The sequence below is a fragment of the Oncorhynchus kisutch genome, unplaced genomic scaffold, assembly GCF_002021735.2.
Source record: "Oncorhynchus kisutch isolate 150728-3 unplaced genomic scaffold, Okis_V2 scaffold905, whole genome shotgun sequence".
Classification (NCBI taxonomy): Eukaryota; Metazoa; Chordata; class Actinopteri; order Salmoniformes; family Salmonidae; genus Oncorhynchus; species Oncorhynchus kisutch.
In genome coordinates this window covers 59867-87476 of record NW_022262850.1, presented here as the reverse complement: position 1 = coordinate 87476, position 27610 = coordinate 59867, and the positions used below count along the sequence as shown (strand labels likewise).

At 49.1% G+C, this 27610-nt stretch overlaps 1 protein-coding gene across 3 annotated transcripts in view; it reads right to left on the bottom strand.

Annotated features, from left to right (window-relative positions):
• Positions 1 to 3507: 3507 nt before the first annotated feature.
• Positions 3508 to 27610, bottom strand: part of LOC116363050 (platelet-derived growth factor subunit A) — a 37233-nt gene continuing 13130 nt past the window's right edge. Inside the window, exons 4-7 of one of the 3 annotated variants that reach the window (XR_004207811.1) lie at positions 25005 to 25192; positions 8099 to 8225; positions 7115 to 7246; positions 3508 to 5920 (exon numbers count right to left, since the gene is read on the bottom strand). Coding sequence is in view for 2 of the 3 variants with exons in the window: in XM_031816960.1 (XP_031672820.1) it covers positions 7170 to 7246; positions 8099 to 8225; positions 25005 to 25192 (392 nt within the window). In the remaining variant the exon portion in view is untranslated. Of the gene's footprint in view, positions 5921 to 6644; positions 7247 to 8098; positions 8226 to 25004; positions 25193 to 27610 lie in introns of those variants that run through there. The other 2 variants (XM_031816961.1, XM_031816960.1) reach the window with 2 other exon arrangements.

Genomic DNA, 27610 nt, shown 5'->3' with positions numbered 1-27610 from the left:
CCTGTATCTCCCATTGTGTGTGTGTGTGTGTGTGTGTCTTTTTTCTCTCTCCCTCTGGCACATTTCTCTCCTCTTTTCTCCCCTGCTTCTTGAACTATTGATACACCACCTCACGTAAAGTATATGGACACCAGTTCGTCGAACATTCCGTGGAGTTTGTTGTTGTTGGAACACTGCTGCGGGGACTTGCTTCCATTCAGCCACAAGAGCATTAGTGAGGTCGGGCTCTGATGTTGGGCGATTAGGCCTGGCTCGCAGTCAGCGTTCCAATTAATCCCAAACGTGTTCACTGGGGTTGAGGTCAGGGCTCTGTGCAGGCCAGTCAAGTTCTTCCACACCGATCTCCACAAACCATTTCTGTATGGACCTCGCTTTGTGCACGGCGGCATTGTCATGCTGAACAGGAACGGGCTTTCCAAAACTATTGCAACAAAGTTGGAAACAGAATCGTCTAGAATGTCAGTGTATCCTGTAGCATTAAGATTTCCCTTCACTGGAACTAAGGGGCCAAGCCCAAACCATGAAAAACACCCCCAGACCATTATTTATCCTCCACCAAACTTTACAGTTGGCACTATGTATTGGGGCAGGTAGTGTTCTCCTGGCATCTGTCAAACATAGATTCATCCATTGGACTGCCAGATGGTGAAGCGTGAACACGTTTCCACTGCTCCAGAGTCCAATGGCGGCGAGCGTTACACCATTCCAGCTGACGCTTGGCATTGCACATGGTGATCTTAGGCTTGTGAGCAGCTGCTCGGCCATGGAAACCCATTTCATGAAGCTCCCGACGAACAGTTCTTGTGCTGACATTACTTCTAGAGGCAGTTTGGAACTCGGTAGTGAGTGTTGCAACCAGAACAGAGGATTTTTATGAGCTATGTGCTTCAGCACTCGGCGGTCCTGTTCTGTGAGCTTGTGTGGTCTACCACTTCGCGGCTAAGGCCATTCTACTGCCAATGTTTGTCGATGGAGATTGCATGGCAAGGTGCTCGATTTTATGCACGTCAGCAACGGGTGTGGCTGAAATAGCCGAATCCACTAATTTGAAGGGGTGTCCACATACTTCTGTATATATAGTATACCTCTCCTTCCACCTCCCCTCCTCCCTTTTCCCTCTTTCCCTCCCTCCATCCATTCCTCACTCCCTCCCTCCATCCATCCCTCACTCCATCCATCCCTCCATCCCTCACTCCCTCACTTCCTCCATCCCTCACTCCCTCCCTCCATCCCTCACTCCATCCATCCCTCCATCCCCACTCCCTTGTTGAATGAACTCCTCTACAGCAGAGCATGTCAGATGAAAAACTATAAAAACATAACATTCTCATGTTCTTGTCTTTCTTTGATATGTCCCTCTGTTGATCTTTCCTTGATGGTGTCCCTCCTCTGATCTGCTCTTTCATGTTCTCTTCTTTCTCTCTCCTCTCAGGGTTAATAAACGGGGGGGGGGGTGTATCTGGGGGAAGTGGTGGGTAGGTGACCCTTTCATGTCCTCTAAACCCAGGATTAGGGTGAGCATCTCAGGGAGAGAGTAATAAAGTCTCCTCCTGGCTCTGGAGGATCCTGGAGGCGAGGCCAGTCACAGCTCGCTCCACAGGCCCCAGGAAAGCTCACATTTCCTCCACATGACTCCTGCCTATCCACTCCACACGCCTTCTGCCTGTCAACTCCACACCCTCCGGCTACTAGATGGACTACAGGACAGGAGGATGCAGATGGACTAGAGGACATGAGGATGCAGATGGACTAGAGGACACGAAGATGCAGATGGACTATAGGACATGAGAATGCAGCTGGACTAGAGGCCATGAGGATGCAGATGGACTGGAGGACATGAGGATGCAGATGGACTGGAGGACATGAGGATGCAGATGGACTAGAGAACATGATGCAGATGGACTAGAGAACATGATGCAGATGGACTACAGGACATGAGGATGCAGATGGACTACAGGACATGAGGATGCAGATGGACTGGAGGACATGAGGATGCAGATGGACTACAGGACATGAGGATGCAGATGGACTACAGGACATGAGGATGCAGCTGGACTAGAGGACATGAGGATGTAGCTGGACTAGAGGACATGAGGATGCAGCTAGACTAGAGGACATGAGGATGCAGATGGACTATAGGACATTAGGATGCAGATGGACTATAGGACATTAGGATGCAGATGGACTATAGGACATTAGGATGCAGATGGACTATAGGACATGAGGATGCAGATGGACTAGAGGACATGAGGATGCAGATGGACTAGAGGACATGCGGATGCAGATGGACTAGAGGACATGAGGACGCAGGTGGACTAGAGGACATGAGGACGCAGGTGGACTAGATGACATGAGGATGCAGATGGACTAGAGGACATGCGGATGCAGCTGGACTAGAGGACATGAGGACGCAGGTGGACTAGAGGACATGAGGATGCAGATGGACTAGAGGACATGATGCAGATGGACTAGAGGACATGAGGATGCAGATGGACTGGAGGACATGTGGATGCAGATGGACTAGAGGATATGAGGATTCAGATGAACTAGAGGACATGAGGATGCAGATGGACTAGAGGACATGAGGATGCAGATGAACTAGAGGACATGAGAATGCAGATGGACTACAGGACATGAGGATTCAGATGGGTCGCCTCATCAACAGCTCTTTCTCCGTTGTCTAACCTTCCATCCTCTCCTCCTGTCTTTCATTGCATTGATCTGTCCTCGTCTCCTCTTCATCTGCACTGACTTGGAAGGTGAAGACAATATGGTGGAAACTCATCATCAGCATGGGGCTCCCGAGTGGTGCACCGGTCTGCATCTCAGTGCTTGAGGCATCACTACAGACACCCTGGTTCGAATCCAGGCTGTATTACAACCGGCCGCGATTGAGAGTCCCATAGGGCGGCGCACAATTGCCCCAGTGTCATTCGGGTTTGGCCGGTGTAGGCCGTCGTTGTAAATAAGAATTTGTTCTCAACTGAGTTGCCTAGTTAAATAAAGGTTAAATGAAAAAAGATATATACAGTATATAATTACCCACTGAGCACACACTGGTTGAATCAACATTGTGTTCATGTCATTTCAATGAAGTTACATTGAACCAATGTGAAATACAGTGGGGCAAAAAAGTATTTAGTCAGCCACCAATTGTGCAATTATTTTCCACCATAATTTGCAAATAAATTCATAAAAAATCCTACAATGTGATTTTCTGGATTTTTTTCTCTCATTTTGTCTGTCATAGTTGAAGGGTACCTATGATGAAAATTACAGGCCTCTCTCATCTTTTTAAGTGGGAGAACTTGCACAATTGGTGGCTGACTAAATACTTTTTTGCCCCACTGTACATGTTAAATGGAAGTCTGTGCCCAGTGAGTAGGCTTTTCACCTGGTCAGTTCCTTCAGCAAGGGAAGGACTGACTTATACAGCAACTGAGAAAGAGACGTGGCACATATCAGACTGTACCAACTCGCACCAAAAACAGGACCCAACATTCTGTGTACAGTTTGATAAGCAGAATGTATTTATTATTGAAAACATAAATATATAAATTATAATCATTGCTGTTTTTATCCAATAGAGGCCCAAATAAAAAATGGTATAAGCTTGTGTTGTTGTAGTTTCTTTAGTTACTGTAAGCAATGGTCCCTGGTCTATCGACAATGAATGAATAAATGAATGCCTTTATACATATAGCACCAATGGAATCACCTTGGAAGTCTGTATAGTGCAGTTGAACATGTTGTTACCACAACACAAAGCAGCTGCAGATACAGTGTTGTTGCTTCTTCAGTCATCTATTTTCTCTCAACATGCCTCTCACCCAGGACTTCATAAAGTGCTGATCTTGGATCAGTTTAGCTGTTTAGATCATAATGTATAAGATGAACAGCAGTCCTACTCTGAGACATTTTGGAAAAGTGCCCAGGTCTTTCTATTGATTCAGTGTGTGCCAAACGACAACCTATTCCCTGTATAGCACACTACTTTTGGTCCAGTGGCTCTGGTCTAAAGTAGTGCACTTCACCGTATGAGAAATAGGGTGTTGTTAGAGATTTGGTGTCAATCTCTCCATAAACAGTGGTATCTTCTTTTTTAATCTTTCACTCATCAACAGTGGAACAGTCTTCATCGTTGTTAACGTGTCAATGGAAGACTGCTGCTTGATTAACTAGGGAACCATTCATGTTGAATTGTTCACAAACTCTCTCATTCAAGATGGACTTTGTACTCGTTAAGAACAGCTTGTGTGCTGGTGGGGCGGATTGAGGACCATCTTATCAAAGGAGTGTGATGTGGGTTAAAAGTGGTTACACACACACATGCTGAACGTTCTGTTGTGTATAATGACGCTCTGGTTACTGGGTGTAACTTTTGGCTAGATAACTGGGTTAAAGAGACAGTCCAACGATGCCCCAGACGGAGTCTTCCTCAGCCAGCTCTCCACTAACCTGATCTCAGATCGGTTTGTGCTGCCTTGCCAATGACTATATGTGTTTGCAGGACAACACAAACTGATCTGGGACCAGGTTAGCTCTATCCATCTCTCTAGATAATACAGTATAGCACTGCTGATGTAAGCCTACCCTACACCACCAAACAGGGTGCATTGCTGGGGCCTGATACACTTCACCACCCCCAGTCCTGCATCGTTTCCATGGTTTAAAGAAAAGCATTCAACCACAACAAACAAAGAAATAACAAACATACTTCCTGCTTGAATATAAGTAAGCATAATATATCTTTTTAACAAAAATAAAGCATCTTCCTGTACTTGTACAGACTCTGTCCTCCCATCTCCTCCTTCTCACGCTTCCTTACATTTCCAGCCCATACAACTAGACTTGAGACTGTTCAGATAATATACTGGCACATAATAAGGCAACATTGAACATGAGTAACAACTACATGAACAACTACATGTGGACATGAAGATTCACTACCAGAAGATCAGACAGAACATGAATCTTACATGTCACAGAAAACATAATGTCTTGGAGGGAGAGAGAGAGAGAGGAAAACGTTCACATGTATAAATAGTTTATTAGTAGCAATGAATGAATCTTCCTTTCTGAATCGTTCTGTAGTGTATATGGTGACTGGCACAATCCCAATAGGAGCAGACAGGGGAACCCAGGAGAGAGAAGCAGAGAAGACATCTTGGAACAGCAGGTCCTGATGACTCCAAACACTTTTCCCAACACTTTATCCAAAATAGACAAAATGGGCGACCATTCTATGAGTTCCAGATTGTTCACAAGTTCCACTACAGTGTACAGAGAGTTCTAGAACAACAAGCAACACGACCAGTACCTTCTACACCTCTCTACAACTTCTCTCAACATCTCTTTCCCTCTCTCTCTTTCTCTCTGTCAGTCATTGACTGTCCAGGCAAGTGTCACTTAGGCCAACGGCTAGGAACATGCAAGCCTCCACACGTCCCGAAGAGTCCACTGATTGTCCCCCTCTGTGTCCTTTTAGGATCCAGTCGACAGATCCCCCATTGAGGCTTAATCCAATGATCCATCCTGGATCTCTCTCTGTGATTGTCAAATTGTCCTGTTTACTCAACAAACGACAACCCATCTTGTCCTCCTCCTCCTCTCTTTTCTGCCCAGCTCTTTATCGGCTTCACCATCCTCATCCGCGTCATTGTTCGATTGGTTGGTTCTGCTGCGCTTGGCAGAGACCTTCTGCATTACTTTTTACGGTAATAGAAAAAAGCACCTTTGGCATTTTATTAACTTTTTGTCTTTTTTTCTCTTTACAGTAATCTTTGTTTTTAAAAGGCGGTAGGTGGCGTGGGGTGGGGTCAGGGAAGGGGGTAGGTCAGCAGTCCAAATATGGCAGCATCCTCTCTTTGGCCCCTTCCACACTGAAGTCCAATGCTGCTGGGGTCTCACCTTACGTCCACTGTGGAGAAAAGAGAGAGCTGACGTTAACATTTAGCATTTCATTAGCATTAGCCTGATAATTACTCTTACCATTAGCTTTAGCATTACCCTCATAATTACTCTTACCATTAGCTTTAGCATTACCCTCATAATTACTATTACCATTAGCTTTAGCATTAGCATTTCATTAACCCACATATTATTAGAACATGTTAGAGGTAAAAGGTGATATTCGTTCCCCATTTTGTTCAATTTGAATGTGTGTCATAAAGTCATCAGGTGGACACACCCATGTCCACACAGCCAATTGCATTGGCATAAGCCTTCTCCTGATTTCAATAACAGAGTAATCAAATATACCAGTCATCATCCCAGGTGCTGGCCGTGCATTTCCACTCAGTGAGTGTGTGACTCAGTACAAAGTACAAGCAAGTGAAGTGGAAGAGATCTAAAAACACACAATAGACAACAAACAATCCCTCATAGGGAATGAAAGACAGAAAGACAGAGAGAGACAGAGAGAGAGAGAGCGAGAGAGAGACAGAGACAGAGAGAGAGAGAGAGAGAGACAGAGACAGAGAGAGAGAGAGAGAGAGAGAGAGAGAGAGAGAGAGAGAGAGAGACAGAGACAGAGACAGAGACAGAGACAGAGACAGAGACAGAGACAGAGACAGAGAGACAGACCGAGAGAGATACAGAGAGAGACAGAGAGAGACAGAGAGAGAGAGAGAGACAGTCAGAACATTATACAGACAGACAGACAGACAGACAGACAGACAGACAGAACAAATAGACAGAGAGGATGAGAGAGAAAGAAAGAGGCAACATGAAATACAGAGGAGAGCATGGGAAGTAGAGTCATCTAGAATGGTATGTGAAATCAGATACACACAGAGACACAGAGACAGCTGGAGTGAAGGACAAATACTGGTCGGTGAACAAGGTGAGGTTGAAATCCTCATTCATAAACTCATACAGGCATAAAACATAAGACAAAGTGGACATGCAGTGTGCAGGCAGGCATAAAAATCACACTAAATCATGCAGTGGCATTCACAGAGTGTGGCCCATTTCAGCCCTCCCTCTCCTCACACTGATTGGGTGTGGCTTTGTTTGTGATCTGATTGGCAACCCTTTCTCTCCCCTGATTGGGCTTGTGACCAGCAGGTAGGTAATTGGTTGGATTGCCATGCTGGTGCTAAAGTCCTCCTACCTGTTGGAGCCGGGGGGTCCGGCAGTCGGACTTTGGAATAATGTGTTCAAGTTTATTATGTCGCCAATAAATCCTTGTTGAGCTTTAGCTTTTTAGCTTTCCTTTTCCTACCTTTAGCCCTAGTATGGTGGTCTGAAAACACAAGTTGGGGAGGGAGGATAGGAGGACAGGGACAGGGGTTAGAGGGAGGATAGGAGGACAGGGACAGGGGTTAGCAAGAGAGGGAAGCAGCGAGGTTTACGACACAACGAGCAGAAAGCAGATAAAAAGCCCCCCGACAGAGAGACAATTCAAGAGGATTTGAAATGACACTATAAATAGTTGAGATGCCTTATCAGTCCACATCGTTCCTCTTATCTCTTCCCAACGAAGGCTTTGGATCAAGGGGAAAGGATTGTTACCTACCGTCCAAGCAGCCTTTGGACACACACACACACACACACACAAACACACACACACACACACACACACACACACACAACACACAACACACCACACACACACAACACACACACACACACACACACACACACACACACACACACACAGACACTGTCTTTCTATCAGACACACACAAGGGGCCTTGCAGGTTTGGCAATAGAAGTCTAGCTTGCAGGCGTGTCTGTTTTCTCAACAGTCATATACAAGAGGTCATCCAGTGCAAGCAATGGGGGCCAGCAGGCAGACAGGCAGACAGACAGACAGACAGACAGACAGACAGACAGACAGACAGACAGACAGACAGACAGACAGACAGACAGACAGACAGACAGACAGACAGACAGACAGACAGACAGACAGACAGACAGACAGACAGACAGACAGACAGACAGACAGACAGCAGTATAAAGAGACCAGGTGTAGGAAGGTATGACTGAATGGGGCGGGACTCAGATACTCAGACATCCAACCAAACAGTCTCTGAAGGTCATCTAGGCTCCAATAAAGTTGTGATAAATTCGGTCAGCCTTAAATATTATTTACCTGTGTCTGCGTCTGAGTGCTCGGTCACGTGATGTTGTGACTGGCACACACACTCCAGGTGGTCTTCTAACCTGACCAAGACCTCCTTCAGCTTGGGTTTCCTCCGCACATACTCCACCTTGGCCACCTGAAAGAAGGGAGGGAGAGAGAGAGAGGTTAACAACACTAGCACAACAACACCCTTTAGGCTCGTTTAGGCTTTTCCTGTGTACCCTTCATTCACCTTTCACTCTTTCTCCATTGGCTAACATCAAGAGAGATGGATGAATGAAAAGAAAGAGAAAGCCCTGCTCCCTCCTCCTCCTTCTCTAACGCCGAGAGGCACAGACACCATCATCTCCCTCTGTTTGATGTATGACAGCAGCATTCCATTGGGGCTGATGTATTGGTGCAGCGTTCTATGGCCTGGTGATCAGGTGTGTCAATATTGAGCAGAGGCTCAAACAATAGGGAGGGAGGAGGGAGTGACACGCACCATGAGGCCCAGTATAGGTTCACCCTGGCTGGGGAGAAATTTTATTTAAATGTTTATTTATTTATTATTATTTATTTTTTTAATTAAAATCCCAGCAACTCCCGTACGGACTCGGGAGAGGTGAAGGTCAAGAGCCGTGCGTCCTCCAAAACACCAACCTACCAAGCCACACTGCTTCTTCACACAATGCCCACTTAACCAATGTGGACACCTGGAAACCGTGCCAGCGAGCACTGCACCCAGCCAGCCACAGGAGTCGCAAACCCTCCCCTAACCCAGACGACGCTGGCACATGGTCTCCCGGTGACGGCCGGCTGCGACAGAGCCTCTCTAGTGGCACAGCTAGCACTGTGATGCAGTGCCTTAGACAACTGCGCCACTCGGGAGACCCAGGGAGAGTAGTTTGAGAGGTCCCCTTGCCTCTGTGCCTGACCTGCACCCCTACCTCATCTCAACTAATTTACTGTAGCCAAGCCTAACCCTTGCACTTAACCCAACCCAACACTATCCCACACAGCCAGATCTTACACAGACCTCCACCTAAACTTCCATTCAATAACTCCACCAACCCAACACTATCCCACACAGCCAGATCTTACACAGACCTCCACCTAAACGCCCATTCAATAACTCCACCAACCCCAACACTGACTCCCCACCACCCAGCCACTTCAAGGGGCCTGTGACGTGGGTGTAGTTGGGCTGTTAGGTGGATGTGTAAAATGGCGTTAGGTGATGCCTCTCTCCGATCTCTGATCTGAAGACCAGGGCAGGTACACAGACACACCCTGGGCCTGGGCCACATGGAAACAATATATCAGGCTTCTGTGCTCTTCCTGGTCATGGCACGGGACAGGATATTGACCAGCAATCTCCTCACGCTTTCCGGTGTTATGAACAATGCTGTTATGCAGCCAGGACAGCTCACACACACACACACACACACACACACACACACACACACACACACACACACACACACACACACCCTCACACACACACACACACACACACGCACACACACACACACACACACACGAACACACGCACACACACCCTCACACACACACACACACGCACACACGCACACACACACACACACACACACACACACACACACACAGATGGGAGAGAAGGAGAGTTCTTTCTCAATCCCATTCTGGCCTCCAGCCAGGTCAAGCTCTACCCAGTGAATTAGTCACACAGCCCAAATAATACACCATTCTGATACTACATAACCTTGTAATGTTTGGGCCTTGCAATGACGCAACGTCTTGGAGACATAAGCCCAGGGTGAGACTGAGACGTAGGCTGAGCTGGACACAGAGCGGCCAGAAAGAGGCTAGGGTGTACACAGCATCCACTATTCAGCATCCTTCCTTTGAAACAGTGTCTTTTAGAAAGGGAGGGAAAGGGGGAAGATGAGGGATAGAAAGAGAGAAAACAGGGATAGAGGGAGTGAAAAGGAGGTTAAGTAGCAGAGGTATGCCGTGGGTAAACAGTGGACAATGGTGTCTGGATGGCAATCGTTATGGTGTGTGTTTGCTCTTATCTCCGGTCTGAAGCAGAGGGTGAGAGGGCCTGAGCAGACACTGAGTAGGGGTGGAGAGAGAGAGGGAGAGGGAAGGGGAGAGGGCCTGAGCAGACACTGAGTAGGGGTGGAGAGAGAGAGGGAGAGGGAGGGGGAGAGGGCCTGAGCAGACACTGAGTAGGGGTGGAGAGAGAGAGGGAGAGGGAAGGGGAGAGGGCCTGAGCAGACACTGAGTAGGGGTGGAGAGAGAGAGGGAGAGGGAGGGGGAGAGGGCCTGAGCAGACACTGAGTAGGTGTGGAGAGAGAGAGGGAGAGGGAGGGGGGAGAGGGCCTGAGCAGACACTGAGTAGGGGTGGAGAGAGAGAGGGAGAGGGAGGGGGAGAGGGCCTGAGCAGACACTGAGTAGGGGTGGAGAGAGAGAGGGAGAGGGAGGGGGAGAGGGCCTGAGCAGACACTGAGTAGGGGTGGAGAGAGAGAGGGAGGGGGAGGGGGAGAGAGGGGAGATGGGTAAAAGAGAGAAGTGGTGGGAAGAGAGGAGGGAATGGGTGAGAGAAAGAGGGGGTGGAGGGAGAGAGAGAAAGAGAGAGAAAGAGGGGGTGGAGGTGGAGAGAGAAAGAGGGGGTGGAGGGGGAGAGAAAGAGGGGGTGGAGGGGGAGAGAAAGAGGGGGTGGAGGGGGAGAGTTGCACAACTGAATTCATTCAACCTGTGTGTCTTTCGCATAAGTTTGCAGAGGTGGGAGGTTTTAGATTTGTGTACATTCTGCGGACCATGTCATTTTGGGGTGGGTTGTGTGTGTTTAGGGGGGAGTCTTTAAAGGAGGGGGACAGCACACTGAACGCGATCATGGGTAGCATTAAGTCTCATTCATACGTAACCTATTAAACTCGGTCTACTTCTGTTTAATCCTCAAGGACAATGGTGACTAATATGGGCCTGATGAATCGATAGTGTTTCCTGAGCAAAACAAGCCAAAGGAAACCCACTGCTTGTCACTAGCCAGTGTGTGTGACAGTGGAATCAGAGCTGGATGCTCACAGGGCTGCAGCTGTCTCTGTGCCCGGCTCCGCTGCCGTTGGTTACCAGAATGTCTAGGGGGTCAGGGGTCGGCCAATCAAAAACAGGGAGAGTCAGCGGTGCCTGACAGTTACTACTGTGGCGGAGCCTAATGACAAATGATACACGCACACACGCACACACAAACAAACACACATGGACAAGAGGATAAAGTGGTGTGTGTGTGTGACAGAGAGGCCAACAGTAGGCCTGTTACTCAACACAGCAGGGCTAAAGACACACAGAGCAGAGCAGCACCTAAACCCTTCCCTCCTCTGAGTGTGTGGCTGTTTTCTAACTTGTCTCCACCAATGAAGTTACGTATTCTCCCTCTGCTCTTCACACTTTGTCAACAGCAAGTGTTCTCTTGTTTAGTCACTGTCTTCCTCTACACTTCCCATCTCCTCCTTGTCATTCTCTCCCTCCCTTCACTTGTCTCCTTGTACACAGCCAGGGCACATTCCCAGAGTCAGAGTATGACAATAGACTGATACTGGAATTAGGAGGTGGAGAGGAGGGGGAGGGGTGTTCAGTTCAGTACTGGGTAACACGCAAACAGCCCTGCTCCCTCCTCCACATCCCCCTCTATGTCACCATGTCAGCCTGTCTGTTTCCCTGTCACCATGTCTGTGTCCCTGTCACCATGTCAGCCTGTCTGTTTCCCTGTCACCATGTCTGTGTCCCTGTCCCCATGTCAGCAAGTCTGTGTCCCTGTCACCATGTCAGCAAGTCTGTGTCCCTGTCACCATGTCTGTGTCCCTGTCACCATGTCACCATGTCTGTGTCCCTGTCACCTTGTCAGCATGTCTGTGTCCCTGTCACCATGTCAGCAGGTCTGTGTCCCTGTCACCATGTCAGCCTGTCTGTGTCCCTATCACCATGTCAGCCTGTCTGTGTCCCTGTCACCATGTCAGCCTGTCTGTTTCCCTGTCACCATGTCTGTGTCCCTGCCAGCATGTGAGCATGTCTGTGTCCCTGTCTGTGTCCCTGTCAGCATGTCAGCCTGTCTGTGTCCCTGTCAGCATGTCAGCCTGTCTGTGTCCCTGCCACCATGTGAGCATGTCTGTGTCCCTGTCACCATGTCTGTGTCCCTGTCACCATGTCACCATGTCTGTGTCCCTGTCACCATGGCACCATGTCTGTGTCCCTGTCACCTTGTCAGCATGTCTGTGTCCCTGTCTGTGTCCCTGTCAGCATGTCAGCCTGTCTGTGTCCCTGTCAGCATGTCAGCCTGTCTGTGTCCCTGCCAGCATGTGAGCATGTCTGTGTCCCTGTCTGTGTCCCTGTCACCATGTCAGCAAGTCTGTGTCCCTGTCACCATGTCAACAAGTCTGTGTCCCTGTCACCATGTCAGCAAGTTTGTGTCCCTGTCACCATGTCAGCAAATATGCGTCCCTGTCACCATGTCAACAAGTCTGTGTCCCTGTCCATGTCCCTGTCACCATGTCAGCAAGTTTGTGTCCCTGTCACCATGTCAGCAAGTCTGTGTCCCTGTCACCATGTCAGCCTGTCTGTGTCCCTGTCAGCCTGTCTGTGTCCCTGTCAGCCTGTCTGTGTCCTGTCATGACACTTTCTGACTCCCCAGAAATATTGACATTCATAGTAAATTCAATCCTCCTTTCATTGAACCCACTCAAGTCCCGTCTCAGAGCCCACCACCACAGCAGCTAGACACACCATAGAAGACCCCGTGGTGCAACCGAAGGGGCCCCACACACTCTATATATAAATCATCAACCTCTAAACTCTGTCAGAAAGCCGGGCCTGGGAAAGAATCCTGGTCAGGTTATGGAATGATATCCAATCCGGCCAGAGAGACAGAGCAAGGAGGGTTTAAAGGGTTTATCCCAGTCTCTCTCCCAGTCTCTCTCTCTCTCCCAGTCTCTCTCTCCAGTCTCTCTCCCAGTCTCTCTCTCTCTCCCAGTCTCTCTCTCCAGTCTCTATCCCAGTCTCTCTCTCCAGTCTCTATCCCAGTCTCTCTCTCTCCAGTCTCTCTCCCAGTCTCTCTCTCTCTCCCAGTCTCTATCCCATTCTCTCTCTCCAGTCTCTATTCAGTCTCTTTCCAGTCTCTCTCTCCAGTCTCTATCCCAGTCTCTCTCTCCAGTCTCTATCCCAGTCTCTCTCTCTCCAGTCTCTATCCAATTCTCTCTCTCTAGTCTCTATCCCATTCTCTCTCCAGTCTCTATCCCAGTCTCTCTCTCCTTTCTCTATCCCAGTCTCTATCCCATTCTCTCTCCAGTCTCTATCCCAGTCTCTCTCTCCAGTCTCTATCCCAGTCTATATCTCCATTCTCTATACCAGTCTCTATCCCAGTCTCTCTCTCCAGTCCCATCTCCAGTCTCTCTCTCCATTCTCTATCCCAGTTTCTCCCCAGTCTCTATCCCAGTCTCTCTCTCCATTCTCTCTCTCTAGTCTCTATCCCAGCCTCTCCCAGTTCTGAAGCCGATTGTCCTGGCTGGGTTAATTGGGATTTCCCCCGATGGGAGTGCCGGAGCATGGAAAGGAAAGTTTGGGCTCGGCGATCCAAGGAAAACAAGGTTTAGATGTGGATGTGCACCACGGGTAGTTAGGAATGGGAACAACATCGCAATAAAGGAAAATAAATAAGATTGGGGAGGAGGGGGGAGAGTAAGAAGGGAGGGGTGAAGGAGGAGGGGAGAGTGGGGGATACGCAATTCATCTGTCACAGGATAAATTAAGTGGCCGAGTCCCAACACCAGACACCAGACACACAGACATCAGACATACAGAGGAAAACCTGCACCCCCCTTCTAACCCTGCTCATTGTGAGCTACAAGGGGGGTATAAGGGGCAGAGAAGGCAGGAGGGAGATAGAGGGGGCTGTCTCTCTATCTGTCTGTCTGACAGTCTGGTTTTAATGGAAAAAGGAATAGATTCCCTCCTCCTCCGTAAAGGATGATCCTCATGAGGAACTCAATGACCAGGGCTTTGAAAGTGATGGACAGACAGACAGCAAATCCCCCAACGCTTTCCACTCTGAGAAGAGGGGGATTTATGGGTAGATGGGGGATTATAAGGGGTGCTGAAGGAGGATTAGGGGCGGATGGGGGGTTATAAGGTGTGCTGAGGGGGGGTTAGGGGCGGTTGGGGGGTTATAAGGGGTGCCGATGGGGGATTAGGGGCGGATGGGGAGTTATAAGGGGTGCTGAGGGGGGATTAGGGGCGGATGGGGGGTTATAAGGTGTGCGGAGCGGGGATTAGGGGCGGATGGGGGGTTATAAAGTGTGCTGAGGGGGGATTAGGGGCGGATGGGGGGTTATAAGGGGTGCTGAGGGGGGATTAGGGGCGGATGAAGGGTTATAAGGGGTGCTGAGGGGGGATTAAGGGCTGATGGGGGGTTATAAGTGGTGCTGAGGGGGGATTAGGGGCAGATGGGGGGTTATAAGGGGTGCTGAGGGGGGATTAGGGGCGGATGGGGGGTTATAAGGTGTGCTGAGGGGGGCTTAGGGGCGGATGGGGGGTTATAAGGTGTGCTGAGGGGGGATTAGGGGCGGATGGGGGGTTATAAGGGGTGCTGAGGGGGGATTAGGGGCGGATGGGGGGTTATAAGGGGTGCTGAGGGGGGATTAGGGGCGGATGGGGGGTTATAAGGGGTGCTGAGGGGGGATTAGGGGCGGATGGGGGGTTATAAGGTGTGCTGAGGGGGGATTAGGGGCGGATGGGGGGTTATAAGGTGTGCTGAGGGGGGATTAGGGGCGGATGGGGGGTTATAAGGGGTGCTGAGGGGGGATTAGGGGCGGATGGGGGGTTATAAGGGGTGCTGAGGGGGGATTAAGGGCGGATGGGGGGTTATAAGTGGTGCTGAGGGGGGATTAGGGGCGGATGGGGGGTTATAAGGGGTGCTGATGGGGGATTAGGGTGTGGGGTGAAGAAAGGAAACAAGAAGAGCATTTATCATAGGCACGCAGGCAGGAATGCCAATGGAAACCAATGGGAGGGCTGAGAAAAAGCACTTGATTTCTTCACACCAGTCTCTCTCTCTCTCTCTCTCTCTCTCTCTCTCTCTCTCTCAGCTCCCAGTGTGTCACCAAATGTGTATGTGGAGATCGTCTCGACCGCAGACTGTCTGCCTCTCCTTCCTCCTGACACCAAGTATGACCATCATCAAATATCCAACATCAAAGCGTCCAATAAGAGATTTCTCCTGCATTCCTTTCCTGCTCCTTCCCATGTCCTCACACCAGAACTCACACACCGTACCACCTCACACACCGTACCACCTCACACACCGTACCACCTCACACACCGTACCACCTCACACACCGTACCACCTCACACACCGTACCACCTCACACACCGTACCACCTCACACAAGATGCTTTTCATGACTTAGGCTGTGACTCAATCTAAACTAAGAGTACTCCTACTGATAGTAGTGGAAATTGGACACCACTCTTTGCCAGAAACCAGAAATGAAGAGTAAAACACTCTCCCAGAAAGGGAGGTGAAAATTATAAAAATGATAGACTAGAACATGTAAACAAGGTGGTAGAGGGAAGGATATAGAGAGAGAGATAGATTGTTTATTTCACTTTTGTTTCTAGTCTATTTCACTTGCTTTGGCAATGTAAACATATGTTTCCCATGCCAATAAAGCCCTTTGAATTGAGCGAGAGAGCGACAGAGAGAGCGACAGAGAGAGCGACAGAGAGAAAGAGACAGAAAGGCAGACAGAAAGAGAGGAAGGGAGGGAAGGAGATAGAGACAGACAGAGAAAGAACAACATAGAGAGAGGTAACGAGATAGAGGTGAAGAGGGAATGCTCTCCTTTGTCATCAATGGTAATTAGAGCTAGGTAAGAGTGGTGTTTATATGAAGTGTTTGGCCTGACAGTGGTCTGACAGGTAATCACTACCCTGTCGAGGTTCTGTGGGCACAAGTATGGGATGACAGCGAAAACACCCCATATTACCTTGTCTTTATCTTTTCATGTTTTCTACCATTCTGATGAATGTCCTGTGGACTGAAATGTTGATGGGGTTTTTAAGCAAACTGGAATAAAAATGCTACAGATTTTAGTTTAGTCTATCCAATAGAGAGAGTAGGTACAGATGTTGGATCTTAATTTGACCAGTTTCTCAAAGCAGGCAAATTATCCTGCAGCAACAGGAAACGTGAATTATTGTGTGGATTATAATAAATGGTCATTTTTGTTGAGGCTGATAGATTTTCAGTTAAGGCAAATCAAGACTGACATTTTAAAGTAGAAATTATAAACTTTAGAAGCCTTTTTAAACCTCTAATAGACTATAAATTTGCATTTCCTGCTGTGCAGAATAAATCCTGCAACAACAGGGTGATCAAATGAAGATCCAACATGTAGTGGCAAGGAGTGTAGTGGTGTAGATTAGTGTGTAGTGTAGTGGTGTAGTCTAGTGGTGTAGTGTAGTGGTGTAGTGTAGTGGTGTAGTGTAGTGGTATAGTGTAGTGGTATAGTGTAGTGGTGTAGTGTAGTGGTGTAGTGTAGTTGTGTAGTGTAGTGGTGTAGTGTAGTGGTGTAGTGTAGTGTAGTGGTGTAGTGTAGTGGTGTAGTGGTGTAGTGTAGTGGTGTAGTGTAGTGGTGTAGTGTAGTGTAGTGGTGTAGTGTAGTGTAGTGGTGTAGTGTAGTGGTGTAGTGGTGTAGTGTAGTGGTGTAGTGTAGTGGTGTAGTGTAGTGGTGTAGTGGTGTAGTGTAGTCTAGTGGTGTAGTGTGGTGTAGTGTAGTGGTGTAGTGTAGTGGTGTAGTGTAGTGGTGTAGTGTGGTGTAGTGTAGTGGTGTAGTGGTGTAAGGTAGTGGTGTAGTGTAGTGGTGTAAGTTAGTGGTGTAGTGTAGTAGTGTAGTGTAGTGGTGTAGTGTAGTGGTGTAGTGTAGTGGTGTAGTGTAGTGTAGTAGTGTAGTGGTGTAGTGTAGTGGTGTACGGTAGTGGTGTAGTGTAGTGGTGTAGTGGTGTAGTGTAGTGGTGTAGTGGTGTGATGTAGTGGTGTAGTGTAGTGGTGTATTGTAGTGGTGTAGTGGTGTAGTGTAGTGGTATAGTGTAGTGGTATAGTGTAGTTGTGTAGTGTAGTGGTGTAGTGTAGTGGTGTAGTGTAGTGGTGTAGTGTAGTGGTGTAGTGGTGTAGTGTAGTGGTGTAGTCTAGTGGTGTAGTGTAGTGGTGTAGTGGTGTAGTGTAGTGGTGTAGTGTAGTGGTGTAGTGGTGTAGTGTAGTGGTGTAGTGTAGTGGTGTAGTGTAGTGGTGTAGTGTAGTGGTGTAGTGGTGTAGTGTAGTCTAGTGGTGTAGTGTGGTGTAGTGTAGTGGTGTAGTGTGGTGTAGTGTGGTGTAGTGTAGTGGTGTAAGGTAGTGGTGTAGTGTAGTGGTGTAGTGTAGTGGTGTAAGGTAGTGGTGTAGTGTAGTAGTGTAGTGTAGTGGTGTAGTGGTGTAGTGTAGTGGTGTAGTGTAGTGTAGTAGTGTAGTGTAGTGTAGTGTAGTGGTGTACAGTAGTGGTGTAGTGTAGTGGTGTAGTGTAGTGGTGTGATGTAGTGGTGTAGTGTAGTGGTGTAGTGTAGTGGTGTAGTGGTGTAAGGTAGTGGTGTAGTGGTGTAGTGGTGTAGTGTAGTGGTGTAGTGTAGTGGTGTAGTGTAGTGGTGTAGTGTAGTGTAGTGGTGTAGTCTAGTGGTGTAGTCTAGTGGTGTAGTGTAGTGGTGTAGTGGTGTAGAGTAGTGTAGTGGTGTAGTGTAGTAGTGTAGTGGTGTAGTGGTGTAGTGTAGTGGTGTAGTGTAGTGGTGTAGTGGTGTAGTGTAGTGTAGTGGTGTAGTGTAGTAGTGGTGTAGTGTAGTGGTGTAGTGTAGTGGTGTAGTGTAGTGGTGTAGTGTAGTGTAGTGGTGTAGTCTAGTGGTGTAGTCTAGTGGTGTAGTGTAGTGGTGTAGTGGTGTAGAGTAGTGTAGTGGTGTAGTGTAGTAGTGTAGTGGTGTAGTGGTGTAGTGTAGTGGTGTAGTGTAGTGGTGTAGTGGTGTAGTGTAGTGTAGTGGTGTAGTGTAGTAGTGTAGTGGTGTAGTGGTGTAGTGTAGTGGTGTAGTGTAGTGGTGTAGTGGTGTAGTGTAGTGTAGTGGTGTAGTGGTGTAGTCTAGTGGTGTAGTGTAGTGGTGTAGTGGTGTAGTGTAGTGTAGTGGTGTAGTGTAGTGGTGTAGTGTAGTGGTGTAGTGTAGTGGTGTAGTCTAGTGGTGTAGTGTAGTGGTGTAGTGTAGTAGTGTAGTGGTGTAGTGTAGTAGTGTAGTGGTGTAGTGGTGTAGTGTAGTGGTGTAGTGTAGTGGTGTAGTCTAGTGGTGTAGTCTAGTGTTGTGTTCCCCAGCAGGGCTGGGCTCTGGGCCACTGATAAGCACAGCAAACAGAATGGGCCTTGACACCCTTTAAAGCAGGAAGAGTCAAAGAACACATGCAACATGTAGGTAACTAACATCAAACAGACCACAACTGGGTTCAAATACTATTGGAAATCATTTTATATACTTTAGCTGTACTTTATTGAACTTGTAATGGAACCAATAAAAATGTCCCAAAAGTGCAAACCTGGCACTCAAGGCAGGTTAAAGCAAACACTCAATGTATTTGAAAGATTTCAAATGTATAATATTTGAACTCAGGTTTGATAGAGAGAAACAGCTTTAAACGCCGAGGGTGAGAGCAAGAGAGAGGAGGAAGTCAAAGCAGAAGTTCAAAAGGGAGGACAGGAGACGAGGAGTGGAAAGGAGGGATGGAAATGAAGATAGAATACAAATACATTTTTAAAAAATGTTGAATTACATTTCTTATTTCAGCAGATGATTTCCAGACGGTCCAGATCTGGCCCACGTTCTAGAATCTGTCCAGCTTCATGGTCTCTGGCTCACAGTGGGTGCCCCCCCCCCCCCCCACACACACACACACACACACACACACTAACCCTCACCATTTAGCAGAAAATCTGGGACCAAATCAAAATGAAAATACTTCACAGCTGCACCAACTTCAAACAGGGACCCCCTTCACTTCCCCTCTCCCCCCTCCATCCCCCTCATCCCTCTCTCACATAATCCACAGGACGCCTCACACACACATTAATCACACTGACTGTATGGCCGTCAACTCGTCCCTTTATTTATGAAACACCCCGTAACCAGGTCCCACACCAGGACAGGCCCCGGCTAGTAGCTACTGCCTCCGTCCTGACTGCCTGACTGACTGTCTGATGAATGAGGGAAAGGAAGTGTGTGTGTGTGTGTGTGTGTGTGTGTGTGTGTGTGTGTGTGTGTGTGTGTGTGTGTGTGTGTGTGTGTGTGTGTGTGTGTGTGTGTGTGTGTGTGTGTGTGTGTGTGTGTGTGTAGGTCAAAAGGTCAGAGGAGGCTCCTTAAAGTCAGGGTCAGTAGAGACGTGTGGATCCTGCACCTATATCCTCCTGACCCTCTGTGGCCTCCAACTTTGATCCAACAGGCATCAACACTTCATTACTCTGTGGCCTCTCTTCCCCTCTGCTCCCCTCAGTAGCACTCTCATCTCTCTACTGCTGCTGCCTCAACACTAATGGTCTTGTCCCAGGCAGCGCGTTAGGGGAGAACACACGGCACAGAGGAGCAACACACACACAGGCAGACAGGCGCAAGCATGTGCACACAGGCGCACGCACGCATGCACGCACACACACACACACACACACACACACACACACACACACACACACACACACACACACACACACACACACACACACACACACACACACACACACACACTGTAAACGGGAATACTTGTTACACACACTCCCACAGAGACTGAGCCAGCCAGGCAGATGAGGTAACCCTCTCCTACTCCTAGTCTTTCTGATTGCTGGTCCATTACTCCCCAATGTCCTACTAGACTAGTGTTCTCTGTGGTCTCTTTTGTTGGAAGGGTTATCTGTCTGAAGAGGACCCTCCCCAGAACGATCCCCCCCCCCCCCTTTTGAAATGTCAGAGAGAAGCCGACATCCTCCCCAGTCCTAGTGTCGTTGCCTAGCTGACGTTGCTCCAATGTCTGGGATATCCAAGACTAGTTAGTGGTCAAACTACAACTAAAAGAGGGAAGTGACAGCTCTATTCTCTGTCAGTCTGACTGACTGTTTGCTTTAGCCTTTGGGAGAACACACAAACACACACACACACACACACACACACACACACACACACACACACACACACACACACACACACACACACACACACACACACACACACACACACACACACACACACACACACACACACACAGTCCTCACTAGACCCTCTTGTCCTCAGAGCAGGGCCTGCTTCCCAGAACCCCCTGTTGTTTTACAGATGACTGTATCTAACCAGCAGGCCCGGGCAAGCAGCACTGACGAACCTATCAGAACCCTGTAATGCAATGCAGTGCACCACAGCTCATCACCACAGCTGGGGCCTTGAATACACACACTCACACAGGAGGAGATGGAAAGAGATGCGAAAGATGGAGCAGAGAAAGGAGAGGGGTTGATGTGGGGAATAAAAAGATAGAGAGAAAGTGATATAGACTAGAGAAAGAGAGAAAAAGGGATATAGAGAGATATGGATATAAAGAGAGAGAGAGAGAGAGAGAGAGAGAGAGAGAAAGGGGGGGACGGAGTAGGTAAGTGAGGGAGAGAGAAAGAGAGAGGGAGGGACAGAGAGGAGGAGGGAGAGAGAGAGGGAGGTACGGAGAGGGTAGTGAGGGAGAGAGAGAGAGGGAGGGACGGAGAGGGGAGTGAGGGAGAGAGAGAGAGGGAGGGATGGAGAGGGGAGTGAAGGAGAGAGAGAGAGAGAGGGCAGGACGGAGAGAGGAGTGAGGGAGAGAGAGAGAGAGAGGGAGGGACGGAGAGGGGAGTGAGGGAGAGAGAGAGAGGGAGGGACGGAGAGGGGAGTGAGGGAGAGAGAGAGAGGGAGGGACGGAGAGGGGCAGTGAGGGAGAGAGAGAGAGAGAGGGCAGGACGGAGAGAGGAGTGAGGGAGAGAGAGAGAGAGAGGGAGGGACGGAGAGGGGAGTGAGGGAGAGAGAGAGAGGGAGGGACGGAGAGGGAGAGTGAGGGAGAGAGGGAGGGACGGAGAGGGAGTGAGGGAGAGGGGAGGTGAGGGAGAGAGAGAGAGGGAGGGACGGAGAGGGGAGTGAGGGAGAGAGAGAGAGGGCGGGACAGAGAGAGGAGTGAGGGAGAGAGAGAGAGAGAGAGAGGAGGGACGGAGAGGGGAGTGAGGGAGAGAGAGAGAGAGAGAGAGAGAGAGAGAGAGAGAGGGAGGGACGGAGAGGGGAGTGAGGGAGAGAGGGAGGGAGGGACGGAGAGGGGAGTGAGGGAGAGAGAGAGAGGGAGGGACGGAGTAGGGAGTGAGGGAGAAGGATAAATAAGGGGAGAGTTATGGTAATGCTACGATGATGGAGCTGACTACTTAAACAGTCTCTGTCTTTTTATTTATCTCATTCTATCTTTCTCTATTATTCCTCATCATCGCTTCTCTCTCTCTTTTTCTCATTCATTATCCCCTCTCTGTTTCTCTTCTTCTCTCATTCCCCACTCCCCCACTTTCTCTCTCTCTCTAATTCCTTTAATCCTTTGTTGACATGTCTGACCATTGAATTGCATCTACAGCAGTTCTACAATCACTGCCAGAGCCAGATCCTAATATAGCACACAGTACCATGGAGGGCTATTAGGCCGACTCCCCCTCTCATTGTCACACACACACACACTGTCTGGCTTATCAGTAATGGACCAAAGCACTGGAAAGAAAGAGAGAGAGAGACTAGATCTGCCACGATCCCCCCAGGCCAAGCCTATTTAAAGTTTGACTTTTTGATGACTTGGCCAGTGAATAAACCAGGCTTGTACAGCAGCAGGGCGACACAGACTCTTTACTGAGAGAAACGTACAGCAGCAGGGCGACACAGACTCTTTACTGAGAGAAACGTACAGCAGCAGGGCGACACAGACTCTTTACTGAGAGAAACGTACAGCAGCAGGGCGACACAGACTCTTTACTGAGAGAAACGTACAGCAGCAGGGCGACACAGACTCTTTACTGAGAGAAACGTACAGCAGCAGGGCGACACAGACTCTTTACTGAGAGAAACGTACAGCAGCAGGGCGACACAGACTCTTTACTGAGAGAAACGTACAGCAGCAGGGCGACACAGACTCTTTACTGAGAGAAACGTACAGCAGCAGGGCGACACAGACTCTTTACTGAGAGAAACGTACAGCAGTAGTGGCGACACAGACTCTTTACTGAGAGAAACGTACAGCAGTAGGGCGACACAGACTCTTTACTGAGAGAAACGTACAGCAGCAGGGCGACACAGACTCTTTACTGAGAGAAACGGAAGGAGAAAGAAATAGAAAAAAGGGAAAAATAAATAAAGTGCATTTAGCTCCAATACTGAAATACATCACAGCACAAGGTGGAAAGAAACACACAATGCGTTATTTTCCCATCCCTCTAACCCTCCATCCCTCACATCTAGCACAAGGAAAACATCTTGGGCTGGCGAGACCTGGAGTTAGAGAGAGAGGCTGGCGAGACCTGGAGTTAGAGAGAGAGGACCCCATTCAGCTCTATTCCTAAAGACGGGAAAGAAAACATTTGGCAGGAGGAGACAATGTTCTTCACACCAAATATCCTGAATGTCTGCTGACTGGAGTCACCCCCGTCGGTTGACCTTTACCGGGATAGAGCCTCTCTCTCTCAGCTCCCTCCCTGGTCCAACACGGAAAAAACCTCCCCACAAAACCGCCGCCCACGGCTGGCTCCAGGGTTCCCCCTGCTCCCTGTCCCTGTGTTGTGTGAAGAAAGCTTGTTGATCCAAGGGGGTCATGAGGGGGACACGGAGGGCGACCACAAGAGAGGGCATTCTGAGACACTGTCCCAGACCCAACCCTCTGTCCATCTTCCACTCTTTCTGCACACCAGTCCTCATAACCCTCTCACTGAAAGCATAGCTTAACATTGTAGTGTTTTCCCCCTGGGCTTCTTTTAAGGAGTGGACAGACAGACAGAAGGACAGTGGGCTGTCAAGGAGACAGACAGACAAGCAAGCAGACAGGCCAGGTGAGTGCGAGACTACAGTGGAGGCCACTCAGACATCATGACTAAGCACTGCCATACCCACTGAGAGCCACAGTGGACCACTTGTTCCTCCCAGTCACTCAGTCCTCTATGGAGAACGCTAGACCACTTCTGCAACTGCACCCCAGATTCCCAATGTCTTGACACAAAATGGCCGCCTATCCCTTTGAAAGCTGACTGGCCAGTACTGCTGAGCCAGGAAACTGGTGATGGTATTTTTGTTATTACTCTGGCTAGCGGATAGCGCGGCGCTATCTCCAAAGCTGAAGCCCTGGCATGGTGCAGCAGTGGAGGTTTGCATGACAGCTGATAACCATGTCTCACCAGCATGTGACCAGGCAAGATCAGCACGATGGATAGAGTACAGCGATACTGTCTCATACACACACACAAGATCAGCAAACACACACATTCAAGAGATATTTAAGAACAGGATGTGCTCCTATGCTCCCCCTATTCGTTCCCAGCCATCCTACACCGCACAGTACTTTGCCTGCTTCCAGGATAGATAAACACACAGGGACCAGAAGCAGTAACAAGCTGAAGTGTAAATAGACCAGGAACACATCTGAAGTCAGCGGTGTCTCCTCTGAGGAGAAACAGAGGCAGGGGGTTTTCACACTAACAAGGGGTGTTAGTTACCGTAAAATACTGCTAGAACACCCCCCCCCACCCAACACTCCTTCTCTCTCCCTCCCTCTCTCTCTCTCTCTCCCTCTCTCTCTCTCTGCCTGCTTACAGGAACACAGGCAGAGAGTTGTGACAGGGGCTTGCTGGAATGGGACACGCAGGACAGTCAAGACACACAGATGGCAACTGGGCTTTACAACCTGTTTACCATACCATACACTGCTGTATTTCTGTCCCTCTCTGTCTGCTTCTATCTCTGTCGCCATATTTATCTCTCTGGCCTCTCTCTCTCTCTCTCTCTTCCTCCCTCTCTCTCTGCCATCATCTCTCTCTCTTTCTCCCCTCTCTCTCTCTTTCCCTCCCTCTCTCTCTCCTTCCCTTCCTCTCTCTCTCCTCTATCCCATCTCTCTCTCTCTTTCCTTCCTTCCTTCCTTCCCTCTCTCTCTCTCTCTCTCTCTCTCTCTCTCTCTCTCTCTCTCTCTCTCTCTCTCTCTCCCATCTCTCTCTTTCCCTCCCTCTCTCTCTCTCCTCTGTCTCATTCACCTCTCCCTCTTTCTCTCTCTGCTGGTGCTCCTTGATCTACCCTCCAGCTGCTGCCCTAGCTGTAGCCCTCTACCCTTACTCCCTCCCTCCCTCCCACCCAAGTCCCGTCTCTCCCTGCCTGGCACAGACACCCTGGACCCTCACCAACCAAGAGATGGAGGGAGGGAGGGAGGGAGGGAGGGAGGGAGGGAGGGAGGGAGGGAGGGAGGGAGGGAGGGAGGGAGGGAGGGAGGGAGGGAGGGAGGGAGGGAGGGGTGGCGTCGAGGGGGCTAAAAGGGAGTGTGGGAGTATACAATACATTTTGGGAGAAGGCCAAATGCCTGGTGAAGGGGGATGGAGACATAGACAGAGGGAGGGAGGGAGGGAACATGTCCTAAACACTTCTTTTGTACTTAATCAACCTGCATGATTTACTGTACACTTACCCAAGTGAATGGGAGGAAAGTGTGTGTGTGTGTGTGTGTGTGTGTGTGTGTGTGTGTGTGTGTGTGTGTGTGTGTGTGTGTGTGTGTGTGCGTGTGTGTGCGTGCTTAGGGTGATTGTGTGTGTGCGTGTGTGAAAACTGCGTTCCTCTCTCACCTTAACGGTGCGGTGGTGCCTGCGTGAGGGGTGGCAGCGCATGTTGCTGGTGTTGCAGCATCCCGTGCACCTCTTGACCTCCACGCACGGCGGCCATATCAGGAAGTTGGCAGCCGTGGGGTCCACCTGGCTGCGTGGGATCTCATAGATCACCGTCCGCGTCTTACACACCGCAGGCACCGCCTCCTCTGGAGAGAGAGAGAGAAAGAGAGAGAGAGGTGGGGGGGGAGAGAGAGAGAGTGGGGGGGGAAGAGAGAGAGAGGGGGGGGGAGAAAGAGAGATACTTAGATATACACTCAGATGCTTTTTAATGAAAGTATGTAGTACAGTTAAGCAATAAGGCACGAGGGGATGCGGTATATGGCCAATATACCACGGCTAAGGACTGTTCTATATTGGAGATATACCACAAACCCCCGAGGTGCCATATTGCTGTTATAAACTGGTTACAAACGTATTTAGAACAGTAAAAAGAACTGTTTTGTCAAACCCCTGGTATACTGTCTCATGTTTTGTGAGGACCCCAGGAAGATACCCCTGGTATACTGTCTCATGTTTTGTGAGGACCCCAGGAAGATACCCCTGGTATACTGTCTCATGTTTTGTGAGGACCCCAGGAAGATACCCCTGGTATACTGTCTCATGTTTTGTGAGGACCCCAGGAAGATACCCCTGGTATACTGTCTCATGTTTTGTGAGGACCCCAGGAAGATACCCCTGGTATACTGTCTCATGTTTTGTGAGGACCCCAGGAAGATACCCCTGGTATACTGTCTCATGTTTTGTGAGGACCCCAGGAAGATACCCCTGGTATACTGTCTCATGTTTTGTGAGGACCCCAGGAAGATACCCCTGGTATACTGTCTCATGTTTTGTGAGGACCCCAGGAAGATACCCCTGGTATACTGTCTCATGTTTGTGAGGACCCCAGGAAGATACCCCTGGTATACTGTCTCATGTTTTGTGAGGACCCCAGGAAGATACCCCTGGTATACTGTCTCATGTTTTGTGAGGACCCCAGGAAGATACCCCTGGTATACTGTCTCATGTTTTGTGAGGACCCCAGGAAGATACCCCTGGTATACTGTCTCATGTTTTGTGAGGACCCCAGGAAGATACCCCTGGTATACTGTCTCATGTTTTGTGAGGACCCCAGGAAGATACCCCTGGTATACTGTCTCATGTTTTGTGAGGACCCCAGGAAGATACCCCTGGTATACTGCCTCATGTTTTGTGAGGACCCCAGGAAGATACCCCTGGTATACTGTCTCATGTTTTGTGAGGACCCCAGGAAGATACCCCTGGTATACTGTCTCATGTTTTGTGAGGACCCCAGGAAGATACCCCTGGTATACTGTCTCATGTTTTGTGAGGACCCCAGGAAGATACCCCTGGTATACTGTCTCATGTTTTGTGAGGACCCCAGGAAGATACCCCTGGTATACTGTCTCATGTTTGTGAGGACCCCAGGAAGATACCCCTGGTATACTGTCTCATGTTTTGTGAGGACCCCAGGAAGATACCCCTGGTATACTGTCTCATGTTTTGTGAGGACCCCAGGAAGATACCCCTGGTATACTGTCTCATGTTTTGTGAGGACCCCAGGAAGATACCCCTGGTATACTGTCTCATGTTTTGTGAGGACCCCAGGAAGATACCCCTGGTATACTGTCTCATGTTTTGTGAGGACCCCAGGAAGATACCCCTGGTATACTGTCTCATGTTTTGTGACGACCCCAGGAAGATACCCCTGGTATACTGTCTCATGTTTTGTGAGGACCCCAGGAAGATACCCCTGGTATACTGTCTCATGTTCTGTGAGGACCCCAGGAAGATACCCCTGGTATACTGTCTCATGTTTTGTGAGGACCCCAGGAAGATACCCCTGGTATACTGTCTCATGTTTTGTGAGGACCCCAGGAAGATACCCCTGGTATACTGTCTCATGTTTTGTGAGGACCCCAGGAAGATACCCCTGGTATACTGTCTCATGTTTTGTGAGGACCCCAGGAAGATACCCCTGGTATACTGTCTCATGTTTTGTGAGGACCCCAGGAAGATACCCCTGGTATACTGTCTCATGTTTTGTGAGGACCCCAGGAAGATACCCCTGGTATACTGTCTCATGTTTTGTGAGGACCCCAGGAAGATACCCCTGGTATACTGTCTCATGTTTTGTGAGGACCCCAGGAAGATACCCCTGGTATACTGTCTCATGTTTTGTGAGGACCCCAGGAAGAGTAGCTGCTGCTTTTGTAGCAGGTAATGGGGATCCTAATAAAATACCTAAAATACCAAATATACCACGTCTTTCGGACAATCAGCATTCAGCGCTCGTTCTACCCACTTTATAATGGTTGTTAGATGCTGTATCATTGAACTGGCTAGAAGCTAGAAGCAGTACATTGGTTTTCTGACCATCGGACGATACACTACTTTCAGAACGTATGCTATTCTTATCTTTTACTCCTACACACACTCAGATCTCTGAGCACCCTTAAGTATGTCATCTACATCACTGATCACGGATTCAGGATCAGCTCCTAACCACATTCAAACCCTAACCAGCACTAAAGGCTGATCCAGGAAGATTCACAAAGGAAAAG